Source organism: Carcharhinus amblyrhynchos, chromosome 32, assembly GCF_965287045.1.
Source record: "Carcharhinus amblyrhynchos chromosome 32, sCarAmb.v2.hapA, whole genome shotgun sequence".
NCBI classification, from domain to species: domain Eukaryota; kingdom Metazoa; phylum Chordata; class Chondrichthyes; order Carcharhiniformes; family Carcharhinidae; genus Carcharhinus; species Carcharhinus amblyrhynchos.
In genome coordinates this window covers 5,180,077-5,199,802 of record NC_137355.1, presented here as the reverse complement: position 1 = coordinate 5,199,802, position 19,726 = coordinate 5,180,077, and the positions used below count along the sequence as shown (strand labels likewise).

General features: G+C 47.5%; 1 protein-coding gene across 1 annotated transcript; it reads right to left on the bottom strand.

Moving 5' to 3' along the window:
• Positions 1 to 2,230: 2,230 nt before the first annotated feature.
• Positions 2,231 to 7,150, bottom strand: LOC145360652 (maestro heat-like repeat-containing protein family member 1). The gene has a single exon (XM_080216000.1). It carries the CDS (start codon positions 7,148 to 7,150, stop codon positions 2,231 to 2,233), a length of 4,920 nt encoding a protein of 1,639 aa, XP_080072126.1.
• Between the last annotated feature and the right edge of the window lie 12,576 nt (positions 7,151 to 19,726).

Genomic DNA, 19,726 nt, shown 5'->3' with positions numbered 1-19,726 from the left:
GGGTAGTAAGGGCGTGGAATGCCCTGCCTGCCGCAGTTGTGGACTCGCCAACTTTAAGTGCGTTCAAATGGTCAGTGGATAGGCATATGGATAACATTGGAATAGTTTAGGTTAGAGGGCCATTAGATTGGTTCCACTGGTCGGCGCAACATCGAGGGCCGAAGGGCCTGGACTGTGCTGGAATGTTCTATGTTCTATTGAGAACCCATAATGTAGAGTTGGAGGGGGAAGAGAATGATTTCTTGAAGTTGAATTGAAAAAGACGAAGACTTCAATTTAAGATGCCTTTGATGATGGGACCCCGAGATCGAGAAGTGGGGGCAGGACATTGATATTTTTTCATTGTGAAAAAAATTGGGAGCCAAGGAGAAACAGAAAGTGGGGCTGTTCACATCACAATCTGCGACCCACACACACTATTCATAGACTCATAGAACCCGACAGTGCAGAAAGAGACCCTTCAGCCCATCGAGTCTGCACCGAACACTTACAACCTGGCATCACCAGAAGCTTCAGACTCTGAACAGTTAGTCAAGTTGGTAAGGGTTACTATTATCTCATAGGTTCGCTACGAGAGGACACAGGTTTAAGGTGCTGGGGAGCAGGTACAGAGGGGATATTAGGGGTAAGTTTTTCACTCAGAGGGTGGTGAGTGAGTGGAATCGGCTGCCGTCGGTGGTGGTAGAGGCAAACTCGCTGGGGTCTTTTAAAAGACTTCTGGATGAGTATATGGGGTTTAATGGGATTGAGGGTTATAGATAGGCCTGGTAGGTATGGATATGATCAGCGCAACTTGTGGGCCGAAGGGCCTGCTTGTGCTGTAGTGTTCTATGTAACCCCTGACCTTCTATCGTCACGCAAATATACAAATTTCTTTCTGCGGTTAGAGAGGCCGGAGAGACAGTGTCTGGCTTCATGGCCAGACTGCGATGGCTGGATGAGTTCTGCAAGTCTGCTCGGGCACAAGACCCCAGCAATTGTAAATCTGCTTCTGTCCATAGAGTCCAGGGTGGGCTAGCTGCTGTTGTACCTTGGGGCACAGCTGGGAGTTGGGTAGCTTGCTTGCCAAGTGTCCGTGTGCCCTGTCTCAATCCCACCCACCAGGGAGGCTACGAAACTGGCCCCCCAGCGAATTGTTTTGATCTGGAAAGGGTAGCGGAAGCAGATTCCAATTAAAAGTAAATTGGATAAATACTTGAAGGGGGAGAATGTGCGGGGAGGGGTGAGACTGCTGGGTAGGTCTTTCGAAGGAGAGGGCAAAGGAAAGGGGCCATGGATTGGGGGGGCAAAAGAAATGAAGGGGGTGCGTGCAGTTTTGGGCGCCGCACCTGCACAAAGATATTTTGGCCTTGGAGGGAGTGCAGAGGAGGTTTACTAGGCTGATACCGGAGTTGAGGGGGTTGAGCTATGAGGAGAGGCTGAATAAACTAGGCTTGTACTCGTTAGAGTTTAGAAGAATGAGGGGAGATCTCATTGAGACGTATAAGATGATGAATGGGATGGATAGGATAGAGGTGGAGAGACTCTTCCCGCTCAGAAAGGACAGTAGGACTAGGGGGCACAGCCTCAAGATAAAGGGGGGGCGGTTTAGAACGGAGTTGAGGAGGAACTTCTTCACTCAAAGGGTGGTGAATCTCTGGAATTCTCTGCCCGTTGAAGTGGTGGAGGCTGCCTCGCTAAATATTTTTAAGACGCGGGTTGATGGGTTTTTGATAAGAGAGGGGATTAAGGGTTATGGGGAGAGGGCGGGAAAGTGGAACTGAGACACGACAGATCAGCCATGATCTTATTGAATGGCGGGGCAGGCTCGAAGGGCTAGATGGCCGACTCCTGCTCCTATTTCTTATGTTCTTATGTTCAAAGCGCCTGACAGGGCAAGGTGGCGAGACTGAGTGATAGAAAGGGGAGAGTTGTTGGGGGAGAGGAGGGAGGGTGGAATCCAAATAGGGGTTGAGAAGAAACTAAATGACTAGCAGCAATAAAATAAGCAAACGCAGGCACTTTTTCCTTTTAAAAGGCACAGAGTAAAAGAAAAATTTATAATTTAATCCAAAAATATTATTTTACGATAAATTCAGATTGTACTTTTGCTAAATGTTCTTGCAGTTTATCACTTTTACAGAGACTCTCAAGCTTTCAATAGACTTGTGTATGGAACAGCCCAAGCTCTTTGCACAGAGTTGTCCCCTCCCATCACGTTCAAACCTCACACCTCACCGTGCCTGGCTCCTTAGTACATGTGGAGGTACCGTATCGCCACGGCTGCCCTGAGTCGGACGCGTTTCACCGGGTCAGTTAGCAGGTTATTGATCTCGTCGCAGATGGGGTCAGCGGAAAACAGGGAGGAGTAGACTGGCGCTGCGTTGTGCATGAGGAGAGCTAGCAGGGTGACGGCGCTCTCCCTTATCCCCGGCTGCGAGTTCTTGAAGAAGGTTGCGCACCTTACGATGTAGGAAACCACTTTGTCGGGCAGATCTCTGCTGATGTGTTTGGAGACCCCGCTTAAGTATTTCTCGCAATCCAGGCTCGCGTCCTCCGACGAAAGCTCTCGAAGCATTTTGCTCAGTCCCTCTGACGCTACGATTGGACTCATTGAACTCAGCACGGATTTGCAGACTGTCTTCACTCCGTCGCAGTTGTCACTGAGATGCAGTAACAAGCTGATCAAGGTTGAATAAGTGTGTTCCGTTAACTCCGGGTTCAGTTGGATTTTACCAAGCCCGATGACCTTGCCCAGCACGGTAAAAGCTGAGCTCCTCAATGACCCCTGTGTGTGTTCAAAGTACGGCTCAATGGCCTGTGCCACATCGATCAGAACGGAATCTGCAAAGCTTTCCTGCGCCCGATCTAAGATCTTTGAAATACTCGACATCGCCTCAACGGCTAGGAGATGATTGGACTTTGAGTACTTGTGTACGACCGCAATCATGGTGGGCAACAATTTGGCGGAGTACTTTCCAATCTTTTCAGGAGCTCCGACGGCGACGTTTCCTAAGCCCCTGACAGCAAGTCGCTGGACGGTGGGAGAAGTGTCCATCAGACACCGGAGCAAGCTGGCCACCAGAGTGTCGGTGAGGGATAATTCCACCACCACTGAGTGGTTCAGGAGTTCAGCAAAGAAAGCGGCCACGGTGACTCTCTGTCTCTCGTCAACGTTAGCGAGGAACGGAATGAGTTGCTCCACGATGCTGATAAGATGATGTACCGCGCGGGTGGCCACTGCGTTAGCTAGCAGCGTAACCCCTTCATGATGCTTCTCTGGGCTTTTCAGCAGCTCCCAGTCTCCCCTTTTGGCGTCGCTCGAATCCGCCTTTCTCCCATTTTCCAGGAGGGCTTGCAGGATCTCGATGGCGTAGTTCCAAACGTCAGCGTTACCAGCTTCCTCGGGCTGGGTGAAGACTTTCCTCTCGTTGGGTAGTCTGGGAAAATCCCTGGCGTAACAGACCTGGACAATGGAGCTGAGAAAGGTCAGGAGTGCGGTGAACAAATGGGGGTAGAGAACGTCGATCAGTCTTTCCGATTCAGGGCTGCACATCATGGCGTGGAGAGCACAGATAACGGCTAAAGATTGTTGCGTCGCTGATCGAGTCACCGGTTGGTAATCCTTCCTGTCGTCACACAACAGTTTTAAATTATCCAGCAGGTATTTAACGGAAGTGGTGGCCAGTGTATTGTCAGTCAGTAGGGATCGCCAGACCTCGCCCATGTACGTCTGGAACGGGACTTGGTATTTGAGGAGGTAGGGGTAAATCATCGTCATGTTCTGTGAAGCCAGGATTGAGATCGCTAACATCACTGCGTGTGTTACCTGTAGTTCCGAAACTGACTGCAACTGACGGTACAGAACTTTGATGATTCCGGGAATGTCGCCGATCATCGCTCCACATCTCCTAATGAGAACATTCAACACAATCGAAGCTACGTAGGAGCCGTTTAGCTGCTTGTCAGTAAGTCCTTTGGAAATGGTGACGAGCAGCGTGTCCATCTTGTCAGGAGCCATGCATTTGGACAGGACTTTACCGATATCTGTGCAGACACAAAAGAGGGTTTCGCTCTTGGTGTCTCTTAACCCGTCCTTGATGGCTTTCAGATGCTCCACTTCCGTATCCCTGTATCCCCTGGGAAACCCTTTAAATTCGAACCGTATGTAAAGCAGGAGATATAAGCATTCAATGGCCGCCTCCCTTACGACGAGTGAGGGATCGGAGCATCGAAGTACTACGCGTCCGATGATAGCTGCCAAGTCGTGGGACGCACCTTTACCATCCGTCTCAGCTGCTTGTAGATAAAACGTCAGCAGGTGTAAGGTGGCCTCCAACGATTTTTCTCGCTCAGAGTCCTTTCTGGATTCTATCCAACACACCATGTTCTTAAAGAGGAACTGAAGGCCGTCTGGGGACAGATCGTAAAGCAGAAATTGCTTCAGCAATTCCTCCAGAGACGCCAGTGTCTCACTGTAGAGCGTTTGCCTCTCAGCCGGACTCAGGCCCCTGGCATCATTGGCACCGCCGTTTTCCAAAGGTGGCAAGCTGAAAACGCTACTCAGGCAGACGTTCACCAATTCCGTATGATCAGCTAATAAAGGCTCCAATAAAATTAGTGACGCGCAAGCATCCACAGCCACCTTTCGAATGGGAGTCTTCAGGGTGTCCCTTGGCTCTGCCTTGATGAAGCTTTGCATATAGGCCACCAATTCAGCCTTCCTGGCCAGTTTGTACCGGGGCAGACCTTCCGTGGCTCGGATCGCTCTTGCCATCAGAGTTACCATCTTGACCAGGCTTAGCTTCATCGTTGAGTCCTTGACCCGAACCCTCATTCCCAAGATCTTCATGTTGAAGTGGTTGAAAACATTCTGTAGAATGTCGTTCTCCAGCCTGGGTAGAATAAACTCTTTGGGTGAGTACCAGATTAAATATCCGTAGGATAAAATGAGTGTGCTTCTTACCTTTGTGATTTCAATGCTACCCTGATCCTTCATGATCTGATAGAAACTTGCCGTCTTCTTAAAGATATTCAGCTTTGAACACTCTTTCAGTGTGGTTAAGACGATATCCAAGTGGGTGCGCGCGCACTGGCCAATTCCAATCGCGACGCCCTCCCGTTCTAACTCCTCCTCATGACGTACGATCTGCAACATCTCATGAAGTTTCTTCCTCACCACCTCGGGGTTCTGGACCAGCTGCAATGCTATCCCTAAACACTTGTAGAGGAAGCCCTTCTGCTGCGGGGTAGGGTGAGATCGGTGGACGTACTTGCTCATCGCCTCGCTCAGCTCGACAATCCAGACCTCGTCCTCGATCTCCTGCAGGGTTTGGAACAAAAGGTGCAGCAGTTTCTCTTCCCACTCGCCCTGAGGCAGGTCGTTCCCGGGGAACTCCTGAAGATAATGAAGTAAGACGGGGAGCTCCTTGTCCCACACTTTCACTGCCGCGGGGTGGATGTTAATACCCAAGACTTGCAGCAAGGAGAGAGCAGGGGCTCCCTGGCCGTTCCCTTCGTTGGGCGATGAAGACACCGTCAACAATCTTGTCAGCAATGCCTGACGGTTGGGAAGATTTACACATTCCTCGTAATTCAACACAAATTCTGTCGCTCCGGCTTTCTGCTTCTTCGTTCCAAGATAGACCAAGGAACTACAGACTGCAACTAAGGCGTCGGTGTACCTTACTGGGATCACAAACTCCAGGAGCAATGGCCAGAAGACACTGTCAATGTCCAACGATGTGGCCAGTTTTTCCAGCAACGTCTCATACTGCATCTTGATGTCCATATCCGTAACCTCAAAGCTGAACTCCCCTTGCCTTTTGCTGCATTTCCCCTTGCTCTCAATGGGCAGGGCGCACTGCTCGATTACAAATTCGATCACGTCAACCCCTCTCTCCAGCTCCAGGTAACCGTGACTGGCCATGGTGTATATCACCTGGGCCAGCACCTCCTTCACTCTGTTGCTGCTGGTTAACGTTGGCAGTGCCAAGCTATTCAGTATTTGATTCTTCTGAATCTCCAGGCACGAGGGGACGCTGTAGATCAAGTGGTTCACTATCGCCAGCGCTCCCAGTTGGATCTGCTCATCGTTGATCTCCAACTCGAGGAGGAGAAATGTCACTACCTGGTCGATGAAGGTTGGAGTTAGAAGTGTGAAACAGCAGAGGAGTTTGCTTTGTAGCATCTCAGCCTCTGGGTTGTGGGGCTGATCCATCGCAACGCAGAACTGTTGGTGCAAAATGATGAGTAGAAACTCCAGGTGGGCCAACAACATCTTACTGTCCCTATCCATGGCAGAGTGCAGTATACTACACAGGCCCTTAGTGATAGCAAGGTCGCTCGACGTTTTCTGATACAAGGATAGCACGGTGGGAATGAGCATGGGGAGCTCGTTCTCCACCTTGTCGTTGGGTAGCAGGTAGCAGATCTGACCAATTGCTTCGACCACTATGGTGCTCACCTTGGAATCCTTCGCGTTGAGCCAGAAGTGAAACAGGATGTCGTAGGCAGTGGAAAACTCACCGAAGAACAGGTTCTTTGTTATCAGGGGTCGGGGGGCCTCCTCTGGGTTTGAGATGTAAATCAGGATACTCTTGCTGAAAAGGCCAAAGGCGTAACAGAACACCCACTTCATTCTCTCGCACGTTTCCACCCGGAGGGTAAAGACCATGGTCTCCAGTATGGGTTTCAGCAAAGGGACGATATAACTGGCTTTCTCGTAACACAAGCTCGCCAGGGTTAGGGTCACGTAGAAGTTCGGTGGAATTTGATGGTGGACCATTGACTGCAGCTCGGCGAAAACCTCAGTGGGAAAACTACAGCCCAGCGTGAGCAGGAGGTTACTGGCGGTTTCCCGGTGCACGTCAGTCACGCTCGTCAGTTTGGTCATCTCTGTCAGAGCCAAAGACATCATCTTCTTTGACAGCGGACGCCCCAGATGGGCCGCGTTGTCCTTCACGATCATCAGCAAACTCTTCAGCAGAGTGATACGTTGCAGCAGCGGCAGACTCTGGTGCTCGGCGAGGAACTTGCGGAGGAAGAGCAGGACTCGCTTCTGTTTGGTGTGCCCCAGTTCCTGCAAGGCCCCAACCACCCTCAGCCTGACCAGCTCGCTGCTGTCGGAGCACAGACCCAGGATCGCACGAAGCCAAACTTCCACTTTCATAATCCCGCCTTTGTACTGCGCACGCACTCACAAACAGGTTTAAGGTGCCGGGGGAGCAAGTTCAGAGATGTCAGGGGTAAGTTTTTCACTCGGAGGGTGGTGAGTGAGTGGAATCGGCTGCCGTCAGTGGTGGTGGAGGCGAACTCGCTGGGGTCTTTTAAAAGACTTCTGGATGAGTATATGGGATTGGGAGTTACAGATAGTTCTAAGGCTTGGTGGGTATGGATGTGATCGGCGCAACTTGTGGGCCGAAGGGCCTGTTTGTGCTGTAGTGTTTCTATGTTCTATAAACCAAAGTGTACGCTCCTCAGTTGGTGTTTTCTGCACCGTCCTTCCAATTCTGTGGCTTGTTTGCAAATAAATAGCATCCTTTAATTATGTCATCAGCAGTTGCTGTGGAATCTGGCAGAAATCCATTTTTGTTGCGATTGAATTTCTCTTTCCGCGATTTCCCAACTCTGCGCAGCAAAGCCTGTTGTTCTAATCAATCTGTTCTCCAAAAGTAATGATTATCTTTGTTATGAGAGGCTCAGGGAAATTCTTTTTGTTCTTTGCAGTAAACTACTGTAAAGGCAAAATGATTTGGCTGGTTGGTGATTTTTTTCCCCAGTTATTGAATTCCGTGTATCTTTTTCAATTCAATTCAATTCAAACTTTTGATGATTTCTCCTTAAACTACAGAGTAATCATACCAATGATTTCCCAATGGATTCAGCTCAATGGAAGTAAAATCCTTTGTGGATGTGGAATCTCCAGGTGATAAACATTCCCGCAAAGCACACACACACACTGAGTCTTCAAGTTCCTGAGCCGTTGCTGGCCCAAACGCAGGCCAATCTCCCTGGCAAAGGGAGGTATACCCGTTCCAGAGATTGTTGGCCCTAGGCAGACTTGTCCTCACATTTTCCGATTCTGCTGGTTCTGAGCTGCTTTGATGCTTCCAAAAAAATATCGTAGATGGCTTTGGAAGATTTCGATTGAAGAGTGGACCCTCCCGATTAAACGCTAACTTGAACTGCTGGCTCCCAGTGCCTGTATCTGAAAAGCCATTGTGCCGATAGATCTTTCGTGAAATCATTGTGATGTCCTGTGACTCAAACTGTGACATGATCTGTTAGATGATGACCTCACCGCATGGTGTGGGCAACATTACCCTTTACTTGGGTGAAGGGTAGGAGGGAGAACCATACCAGGAAGGAGGGCGATCGACTCATCAAATTCATATTATTTTCATCGAATCATAGAACCCCTCCAGAGCCAAAGGAAACCCATTGCACCGACTGCCTCACACAGTATCTTACCCAGGCCCTACTTACCCCATTAATCTCCTAACCTTCACATCTTTAAGTTTATTTACTAGTCGCAAGTTGGTTTACATGAAGTTACTGTGGAAGTTGCCACTCTCGCTTGGGTACACTGAGGGAGAATTTAGCACGGCCAATTCACCCTAACCAGCGCATCTTTCAGAGCACACAGAGGAAACCCACAGGGTGTATACTCTGCACAGTGACCCAAACCGGGAATCGAACCCAGGTCCCTGGTGCTGTGAAGCAGCAGTGCTAATCACCAGTGCCATCCTTGGCTCGCTAGGGGGAAATTTACCATGGCCAATTAACCTAACTTTGGGAGCAATTCGGAGGAAACACACACAGAAAGAACATGCAAACATCACACAGTCACCCGAGGCGGGGATTGAACTCAGGTCCCTGGCGCTGTGAGGCAGCAGTGCTAACCACTGTGCTGCTCATTCGTTGCTGGAGCAACTCTGAATTAATCCAGTACCCCTGCTCCCTCCCGTCGAACGCTTGGTAGACATCTCTCTTCTCTGTCTCTCACAAATATTCTCTGCTCTTAGGCAGGGGAATGAGAGTACAGAGTGGGTTGATTCTTAAATTGTCCTTTAAAGTATTTGTTCAAACAGCTCTGTGAGAGTGAAGGAACAGCGACATAATTCCAAGGCAGGATATGTGCGACTTGGAGGACAACTTGGTGGTGTTTGCGATGCTTTGTTGACTTTGTCCTCCGCAGCAGTGGACACAAGGGTTTGGATCTTCATTCATTCGTGGGACATGGGCATCGTTGGTTGGCCAACATTTATAACCTATGCCGAGTTGCCCTTGAAACTGAGTGCTAAGCCATTTCACAGAGCAGCTGAAAGTGAACCACATTGCTCTGGAGTCACATGTAGGCCAGACCAGGTAAGGGTGGGAGATTTCCTTTCCAAAAGGACATTCATTTGATTTGATTTGACTTCAGTTATTAATGTCAGATGTATATTATACAGAGAAAAGTACTGTTTAGTGTGCACTATATAGGCAATACCTTACATAAGGAAGGAAAGGAGAGAGTACAAAATGTAATGTTACAGTCATAGCTAGAGAAAAATCAATTTAATGTGGGGTAGGTCCATTCAAAAGTCTGATGGCAGCAGGAAAGAAGCTGTTCTTGAGTTGGTTGCTACGTGATCTCAGTCTTTTGTACCTTTTTCCCAATGGAAGGAGGTGGAACAGAGTAGGTCTGGGGTGCATGGGGTCCTTGATTATGCTGGCTGCTTTTCGAAGGCAGCAGGAAATATGGATGGAGTCAATGGATGGGAGGTTGGTTTGCGTGATGGACTGCACTATGTTCCCGACCCTTTGGAATTCCTTGTGGTCTTGGACAGAGCTGGAGCATACCAAGCTGTGATACAACTGGAAAGAATGCTTTAACAAACCGGATGGGGTGGGGTTTTTCCGACAATTGACAATGGTTTCATGGCCATCAGTGGATTCCTAATTCCAGATATTTTTTACTGAATTCAAATTCCACCATCTGCCGTGGCAGGATTCGAACCCAGAGCAATAGCTGAGTTTCTGGATTAATAGTCTAGCAATAATAATCCTAGGCTATCACTCCCCCTATAATGCTTTTGGAGGAACTTCCAGTGATATAAGTGGTTATTATGTAGTTCTGCAGACCAAGTCAGATGCTGTAACATACATGACCAATTATTGGACTAAAATCAATAATTAACTCATGTACGCGATGTAAATTGCAGACAGATGTCTCACTTTTATTGTTCCAATGTTAAGTTTCTTGGAAGTCACGGCAAAACATTTCAACAGAATTGCCTCATCATCTCATTGTCTATCTCATTGGATCCCACAAACTACTTTTGTGCCTTAACTTGTCTCTTTGGATAGAACAAGGAGAAGGGGAAAAGGGAATGTTTTGTGCATCTAGCATGGGTCACTCAATCACACATCATATAAAATAAAACAAGCTATCGCTACCAACCTCCCAGAATGTTCTGCTAATAGAACATAGAAAAACTACAGCACAAACAGGCCCTTCGGCCCACAAGTTGTGCCGAATATGTCCCTACCTAATCGGCCTATCTATAACCCTCTATCTTATTAAGCTCCATGTACTTATCCAAAAGTCTCTTAAAAGACCCTATCGAATCCGCCTCCACCACCACTGCAGGCAGCCGATTCCACTCATTCACCACCCTCTGAGTGAAAAACTTACCCCTGACATCTCCTCTGTACCTGCTCCCCAGCACCTTAAACCTGTGTCCTCTCATGGCAGCCATTTCAGCCCTGGGAAATAGTCTCCGAGAATCCACCCTATCTATACCTCTCAACATCTGATAAACCTCTATCAAGTCGCCTCTCAACCTTCGTCTCTCCAGGGAGAAAAGACCGAGCTCTCTCAACCTATCCTCATAAGGCATGCCTCCCAATCCAGGCAACGTCCTTGTAAATCTCCTCTTCCACATCCTTCCTGTAGTGAGGTGACCAGAACTGCGCACAGTACTCCAAGTGGGGTCTGACCAGGGTCTTATAAAGTTGCAGCATTACCTCCCGACTCCTAAACTCAATCCCTCGATTGATGAAGGCCAGTACACCATATGCCTTCTTAACCACATCCTCCACCTGCCAAGCCGATTTGAGCGTCCTATGAACCCAGACCCCAAGATCCTTCTGATCTTCCACACTGCTAAGAGTCTTACCCTTAACATTATATTCCTTCATCCCATTTGACCTGCCAAAATGAATCACCACACATTTATCCGCGTTGAAGTCCGTCTGCCACTTCTCCGCCCAGTCTTGCATCCTATCTATGTCTCGTTACAACTTCTGACATCCCTCCAGACTATCCGCAACACCTCCAACCCTTGTGTCATCAGCAAACTTACCAACCCATCCCTCCACTTCCTCATCCAGGTCATTTAGAAAAATCACAAAGAGTAAGGGTCCCAGAACAGATCCCTGGGGCACTCCACTGGTGACTGACCTCCATGCAGAAAAAGACCCATCTACAACCACTCTTTGCCTTCTGTGGGCAAGCCAGTTCTGGATCAACAAAGCAACATCCCCTTGGATCCCATGCCCCCTCACTTGCTCAATAAGCCTTGCATGGGGGACCTTATCGAACGCCTTGCTGAAGTCCATATAAACCACATCCACTGCTCTTCCTTCATCAATCTGTTTAGTTACATCTTCAAAAAATTCAACCAGGCTTGTAAGGCATGATCTGGCTTTGACAAAGCCGTGCTGAGTATTTTTGATCATACTATACCTCTCCAAATGTTCATAAATCCTGCCTCTCAGGGTCTCCTCCAACAATTTACCAACCACTGAGGTTAGACTCACCAGTCGATAATTTCCTGGGCTATCCCTATTGCCTTTCTTGAATAGAGGAACCACATCCGCAAATCCTCCGGAACCTCTCCCGCCTCCATTGATGATGCATAGATCATCGCCAGAGGCTCTGCAATCTCTTCCCTCGCCTCCCACAGTAACCTGAGGTACATCCCATCTGGTTTTGGCGACTTATCTAACTTTCAAAAACTCCAACATATCCACTTTCTTAATGTCAATATACTCAAGTTTTTCAGTCCACTGCAAGCCTGCACTACAACCACCAAGATCCTTTTCCCCACTGTGAATACTGAAGTAAAGTATTCATCGAGTACCTCTGTTATTTCTACCGGTTCTGTACAAACTTTCCCACAGTCATATTTGATCCTTCACATCTCATCTTTTTGCTCTTCACATACTTGTAGAAGGCCTTGGGGTTTTCCTTAATCTTACTGCCAAGGCTTTCTCATGACCCCTTCTGGCTCTCCGAATTTCCTTCTTAAATTCCTTCCTACAAGTCATATTCTCCTTTAGATCTCTAACATTACCTAGCTCCCTGAACCTTTTGTATGCTTTTCGTTTCTTTAAATTACAACTTCCATGCACCATGGTTCCCGTAACCTACTAAAACTTCCCTGTCTCGTCGGAACGTTGTTGTGCAGAACTCCAGACAAATATTCCTTGAAAACTTGCCACATTACTTCTGTACATTTCCCCGAGAAAACCTCCTTTCAATTTATGCCTCTAATTTCCTGCCTGATGGCTTCATAATTCCCCTTACTCCCGATAAACATTTTCCTAGTTTGTCTGATTCTATCTCTCTCCAATGCTAGTGTAAATGAGATAGCGTTATGATCACTATTCCCAAAATGCTCTCCCACTGAGAGATCTGATACCTGTCCATTCATTTTCAAAATCACTGCTTTGGTCTGGGTTGGATTGCTGAATCTAACTGTGGACCTCGAAAGGAGATGGGATACAAAGAACAAAGAACTAAAACAGCCCGTGAAACAGGCCCTTCGGCCCAACGAGCCCGTGTCGCCATTTTAACATTACTAGCCCCCCCCCCCCTCCACCCATGACCCTTATCTTTTGTTTTATGGCCATCCACATTGAGGGAAACTAATTTAGGGACAATTTATTCCTGCCAATCAGCCTAACAGCACATCTTTGGGGTGTGGGAGGAAACTGGAGCACCCGGAGAAAACCCACGCAAGCACGGGGAGAATGTGCAAACTCCCACAGACACCGGCCCAAATCCATGTGTCTGCACAGCAATCAGTGATAGTCACTGAGCTGTCGTCTTGCCCAGTATCTGGTCCAGTTTAGGCACACGCTAACGACATGAAGCACTCGGCCAATCTCAAATATTCAAAAGCAACCCTAGTACGACCCATCGCGTGTATGCCCCTCGTTGGACAACAAGGTGGACTGACTTAAAACCTGTGAATTAAAAGAGAAAAACATTAGTATCATTCCACATCCTTTTACATTACCGGGGATGTCCCAGTGCTAATGAACCTTATTTAAAACAATCTCCTAAATCCTCCCATCTCCAACCCACTCATGTGCCTGTCTAAGTTACTCTTAAACAACTCCAGCGTGCCTGCCTCCACCACCTTACTTGGCAGAGCATTCCATACCCCCACTACCCTCTGTGTGAAAAACCTCCCTCTAATATCCGTGTTATACCTCTCCCCCCTCACCCTAAGCCCGTGGCCCCTTGTACTGGGATCATAGATTTTTTTTAAGGCAGAGATAGATTCATAGAAACCCTACCATTCACTGACAACAATCCCACCCAGGTTCTATTCCCCCCCACATATTTATCCTGCTAGCCCACCTGACACCAAAGGTCAATTTAGCATGGCCAATCTTTGGACTGTGGGAGGAAACTGGAGCACCCAGAGGGAACATAAGAAATAGGAGCAGGAGTAGGCCATCTAGCCCTTCGAGCCTGCCCCGCCATTCAATAAGATCATGGCTGATCTGAAGTGGATCAGTTCCACTTTCCCGCTTTCTCCCCTTAATTCCCTTGTCTATCAGAAACCTATCTACCCGTGACTTAAATATATTTAGCGAGGCAGCCTCCACCACTTTAATGGGCAGAGAATTCCAGAGATTCACCACCCTTTGAGTGAAGAAGTTCCTCCTCAACTCTGATCTAAACTAATCCCTTATCTTGAGGCTGTGCCCTCTAGTCCTGCTATCCTTTCTAAGCGGGAAGAATCTCTCTACCTCTACCCTATCCATCCCCTTCATTATCTTATACGTCTCTATAAGATCCCCACTCATCCTTCTAAACTCTAACGAGTACAGACCCAGTCTATTCAATCTCTCCTCATAAACTAACCCCCTCATCTCCGGTATCAGCCTAGTGAACCTTCTCTGTACTCCTTCCAAGGCCAATATATCCTTTCGCAAATAAGGGGACCAAAACTGCACACAGTACTCCAGTTGCGGCCTCACCAGTGCCCTGTACAGTTGCAGCAAGACCTCCCACATAGACACCCACAGATTCCACACAGACAGTGACCCAAGCCGGGAATCGAACCCAGGTCCCTGGCGCTGTGAGGCAGCAGTGCTAACTAATTTAGGAGCCATTTTAACCAATTAGGAGCAGGAGTAGGCCACTTGGCCCCTCGAGCCTGCTTCGCCATTCAATAAGACCGTGGCTGATCTGATTGTAACTTCAACCCAACATCCCTGCTCATTCCTGATAAACTGATACCCACCCCTGTTAATCAAGAAATCTATCGAGCTCCACCTTAAAAATATTCAAATATTCTTCTTCTGCTGCCTTTTTTGGAAGGAAGTTCCAGAGGCTCGCTACCTTCTGAGAGAAAAAAGTTTGTCTCGTCTCAATCTTAATTCAGTGACCCTTTATTTTTTAACAGTGACCTAATGTGTGTAGAATATAACAGTGTGGAAAAATTGACCAAGCTGGGAGTATTCTCCTTACAGCAGGGAAGCTTAATGGGAAATTGTTGAAAGTTATGAAGGATTTTAGTACATAGAACATAGAACACCACAGCACAAACAGGCCCTTCAGCCCACAAGTTGCACCAGTCATATCCCTACCTACCAGGCCTATCTATAACCCTCAATCCCATTAAATCCCTATACTCATCCAGAAGTCTCTTAAAAGACCCCAGCAAGTTCGCCTCCACCACCACCAACGGCAGCCGATTCCACTCACTCACCACCCTCTGAGTGAAAAACTTACCCCTGACATCTCCTCTGTACCTGCTCCCCAGCACCTTAAACCCGTGTCCTCTCGTAGTGACCATTTCAGCCCTGGGAAATAGCCTCCGAGAATCCACCCTATCTATTCCACTCAACATCTTATAAACCTCTATCAGGTCGCCTCTCAACCTTTGTCTCTCCAGGGAGAAGAGACCGAGCTCCCTCAACCTATCCTCATAAGGCATGCCTCCCAATCCAGGCAACATCCTTGTAAATCTCCTCTGCACCCTCTCAATAGCTTCCACATCCTTCCTGTAGTGAGGTGACCAGAACTGCGCACACAGTACTCCAAGTGGGGTCTGACTAGGGTCTTATAAAGTTGCAGCTTTACCTCCTTTTAGCAAGGAGAAACTGTTATCTCTGCAGAAGAGCTTGTATGTGGAGATGCCAGCGTCGGACTGGGGTAAACCCTTCTTAAAGAGTTTGTAAGAGGAGGTTATAAATGTTATTTACACCTTTTGCCAAAGGTGTAAATAACAGTGCTGTTCGGCTACACAGAAAGAATCAAAATATAAATGTATTTTGAGCTGAGTTTCCTTAGTCAAGGCATGACAAAACATGAATATATATTTCCCTCAGCCTAGCTACTTTATAAAATGACTTTTACCTTGTTTTTTTTCAGAATGGGGAATTGCTGGCACATGCTAGCATCAGAAGTTTCCAAATAGTTTGAAAGTGAACAAAAACTAACATCTCATCGCTCCTGACATCAAATCAACCTTCCAACAAACGTAGCTCCATTATTCAAATAGAGAGGAGATAAAAAGCAGAAAATTTGGCCAGTTAGCCTAACAACTGTTATAGAGAAACTAGTTATTAGTGTGATGTGAATGTCCCTTTTTGGCCTTTATAAATCGGAGTATCGAGTATAAAAGTTGGAGTGTTATGGTGAGGTTCTATAAGGCATTGGTGAGGCTGAATTTAGAGCATTGTGTACAGTTTTGGTCACCTAGTTACAGGAAGGATATAAATAAGGTTGAAAGAGTGCAGAGAAGGTTCACAAGGTTGTTGCTGGGACTTGAGAAGCTGAGTTACAGAGAGAGATTGAATAGGTTAGGACTTCATTCCCTGGAGAATGAGGGGAGATTTGATAGAGGTGTATAAGATTTTGATGGGTGTAGATAGAGTGAATGCAAGCAGGCTTTTTCCACTGAGACTAGGGGAGAAAAAAATTAGAGGGCATGGGTTAAGGGTGAAGGGGAAAAGTTTAAAGGGAATATTAAGGGGGGGCTTCTTCACACAGAGAGTGGTGGGAGTGTGGAATGAGTTGCCGGATAAATGCGGGGTCACTTTTAACATTTAAGAACAAACTTGGGTGGGTTCATGGATGAGAGGGGGGTGGAGGGATATGGTCCAAGTGCAGGTCAGTGGGACTAGGCAGAAAAATGGTTCAGCACAGACAAGAAGGGCCAAAAGGCCTGTTTCTGTGCTGTAATTTTCTATGGTTCTATGGTTAAGAGATTTTTTAAAATCATGTTTAGCTGATGTCAATGTTGCCGAACTGTCGACGGAGAGGCCTTTTATTTCTCCTTAAGTGGCTTAAATGGGGGCCTCAGGTACTTCCTGGGATTAGTTTTATGACCCTGCATTGTCAGAAGGAAGAATGTTTGCTGGTCAGGTGACAGGAGCTGGCTCAGTTTTGAGCTGCAGGGTTTAGTTTTAGAAGGGGCCTCAGGATGAAGAAAGTTTCTCTCTCTCTCTCCCTCTTGTTCTCTCCCTGTTTTGGAAATCCAGCTGGTTAGCTGAACACAATACACCTTGCCTTCCCGAAGGGGAGAATCCGCTGTTGGTGGTTTGATTCTGACTTTAAACTGTTCTGGGTGTATCCGGAGGGATGGCCAGTTACAAGGCTGAGAAGTCAGGAATTTTTTTCCCTCGAGTTGCTGTGCAAATTATTCTGAGATTTTTGCAGTCGGAGGGACTGATCGCCGCATTGTGCGGTGCGCGCCTCGCTTTCTCTGTTCTCATTCAACTCTGCCACACCAGCCCCTCCAACTGCAAAACTCTCTCTACAACTTATGTAGAAGGTACTCACTATACTGATGCACTGTGTGGAGTATGTTGTTGGGAGTCCTCAGTCTAATCCAGACTCCTAAACCTTTCCTTCAATGGTCTCGTGGTACCACTGGTGGTCTTTGGCAGTGTTTGTGCTGGAGCAGTCTTGGTGTAGTGGCCAAAAGTGGATGGAGCCTCCAAATGGTCATCATCTTGTGTTCGGAGGGAGATGCATTGAAGACATTGTGAAGACAAGCGTGAAGGCATTGTGACATCTTCCTGCAAAACAGACTTCTGTTCCAACCCTTCTGCTGTGGACATCCATCAAGAAATAACTCTTCCTGCTGACGAAACCTATTAGCTTCCAGATGATCTGATGCATGAATATAAGTAAATCGACCTGAAAACCACAGCTTTCTCACACTGAGTGTTGGTGTTCTTGGGTAAGGTGTTTGGAGTTACTTTCTGGACAACATATTTTCTGGCTCACTTGTTTGACTTCTGAGCTTCTGGGGATTCCCTGAATGTTTGCATAAGATGTGCATGGTATTGATGTTTTTCTCTTTTAATCCACAGGTGCTTTGGTCCGACGAGGGGCATACACGGGATGGGTCGTGCGAGGGCTGCTCTTGGATGTTTCGAGAGTAGCCTAATGCGTCACGTCGTTAGTGCGTGCTTAAACTGGACCAGATACTGGGCAACACGACAGCTCAGTGACTATCACTGTTTGCTGTGCAGACACATGGATTTGGGCCGGTGTCTGTGGGAGTTTGCGCATTCTCCCCGTGCTTGCGTGAGTTTTCTCCGGGTGCTCCGGTTTCCTCCCACACCCCAAAGATGTGCTGTTAGGCTGATTGGTGGAACAAATTGTCCCCAAATTAGTCTCCCCTCAATCTGGTTTCCAATGTGGAGTGCCATGAGCGTAGACAAGGGTCATGGGTGGAAGAGACAATGTTGAAATGGCAGCACGGGCTCGTTGGGCCAAAGGGCCTGTTTCCCGTGCTGTGTTGTTCTTTGACTTTTGCCACAGAGTTGAAGAAGGATTGAAAATGCACTGGAGAGATGTTCAATCAGCCAGGGGAATGAAAGGTAATGGGGATAAGGTGGGAAAGTGTGTGGAGTGATGGATTGTTCACAGGCACAGTGATTAGAACTGCTCCCTCACTGGGACCTATGTTCCCATCAGTACGGGGCTCGTGTTCCCATACTGGTTGCTGGGATGGAGGGACTGAGGAGCGATTGAGTTAATTAGCTTTATATTCACTGGAGATTGGAAGAATGAGGGAAATCTCGGGCATGACTCTCCCGTTTCAAAGTTAATTTATTAGTGTCATAAGTAGGCTTGCATTAACACTGCAATGAAGTTACTGTGAAAATCCCCTAGTCGCCACACTCCAGTGCCTGTTCGGGTACACTGAGGGAGAATTTAGCACGGCCAATGCATCTGACCAGCACGTCTTTCAGAAAGTGTAAGTTAGAGGGATTAGTGGGTATAATATGTAGGGATTTGCGGGTAGGGCTTGGGTGGGATTCTGTTCGGTGCAGAGTCGATGGGCCGAAGGGCCTCTTTCTGCACTGTAGGGTTCTATGATTCTATGATTGCGGGAGGAAACCCACACAGACACGGGGAGAATGTGTAAACTCCGCACATTCGGTGACCGAAACCGGGTATCCAACCCAATCCCTGCCACTGTGAGGCATCAGTGCTACCCACTGTGCCACCGTACTGCCCTCCTGCTTTTCTTCAAAACTATAGGGATTCTATGATTCTATAAAATAGTCTTCCATGCCTCGCTTTTGTTTTGCCAACAAGTGAAGTCTAAGAACTTCCAAGCTCATTGTTCAGCACACAGACGTTAGAATAAAGACCCAACAGCGACACAAAGGAAAACGCTGCCCATCATCAAGAAAATAGTTTAACCAGTCAGTTTGAGACAATTTGAGGTTAAAATTGGGTTGACACATCAAACAACCTCAAGGTGCAGCAGAGTTTGCTGCATGTTAGCACTCTGGAAGAATTTCTCTTTGGCATTGGAAAGAAATGCACAGAGACAAAGGTTACGTTAAATGAACAGTTCCCTCTGCGGGGGGGCAGTCGTAGATGAGGCAGTGTATGACCCAAAGGGGAGGAGCAACTTGATATGGTCAGTCTAATCACTTCAACATAATACTGGCGGCAATCTTACTCAGCACCAAACTGCTTCAGAAATCAGGAGCCTCCAATACTGACTCAGCGAAGAATCATAGAATCCCTACAGTGCTGAAGGAAATTTGGCCCAACATGCTTGCACCACCAATAATCCACCGCCAATCCCACCCCTAACCCCACATATTCATCCTGACACTAAGGGGCAATTTAGCATGGCCAATCAACGTAAACTGCTCATCTTTGTGACAGTGGGAGGAAACTGAAGCATCCAGAGGAAACCCACACAGACATGTGGAGAACCTATAGACTCTGCACAGATAGGGCAAGATTTACTCAGTAGGGCGCTGGGGAGAGTTACAGAACAAAGAGATCTAGGGGTACATGTTCACTGCTCCTTGAAAGTGGAGTCATAGGTGGACAGAGTGGTGAAGAAGGCATTTAGCATGCTTGGTTTCATTCATCATTGAATACAGGAGTTGGGACATCTTGTTGAACTTGTACAAGACATTGGCAAGGCCACACTTGGATTTCTGGTCATCCTATAATAGAAAGGATGTTATT

What these genes read in the sequence shown, in the direction of transcription:
- LOC145360652 (XM_080216000.1), bottom strand. Translation starts at nt 7,150, where the DNA reads ATGAAAGTGGAAGTTTGGCTTCGTGCGATCCTGGGTCTGTGCTCCGAC.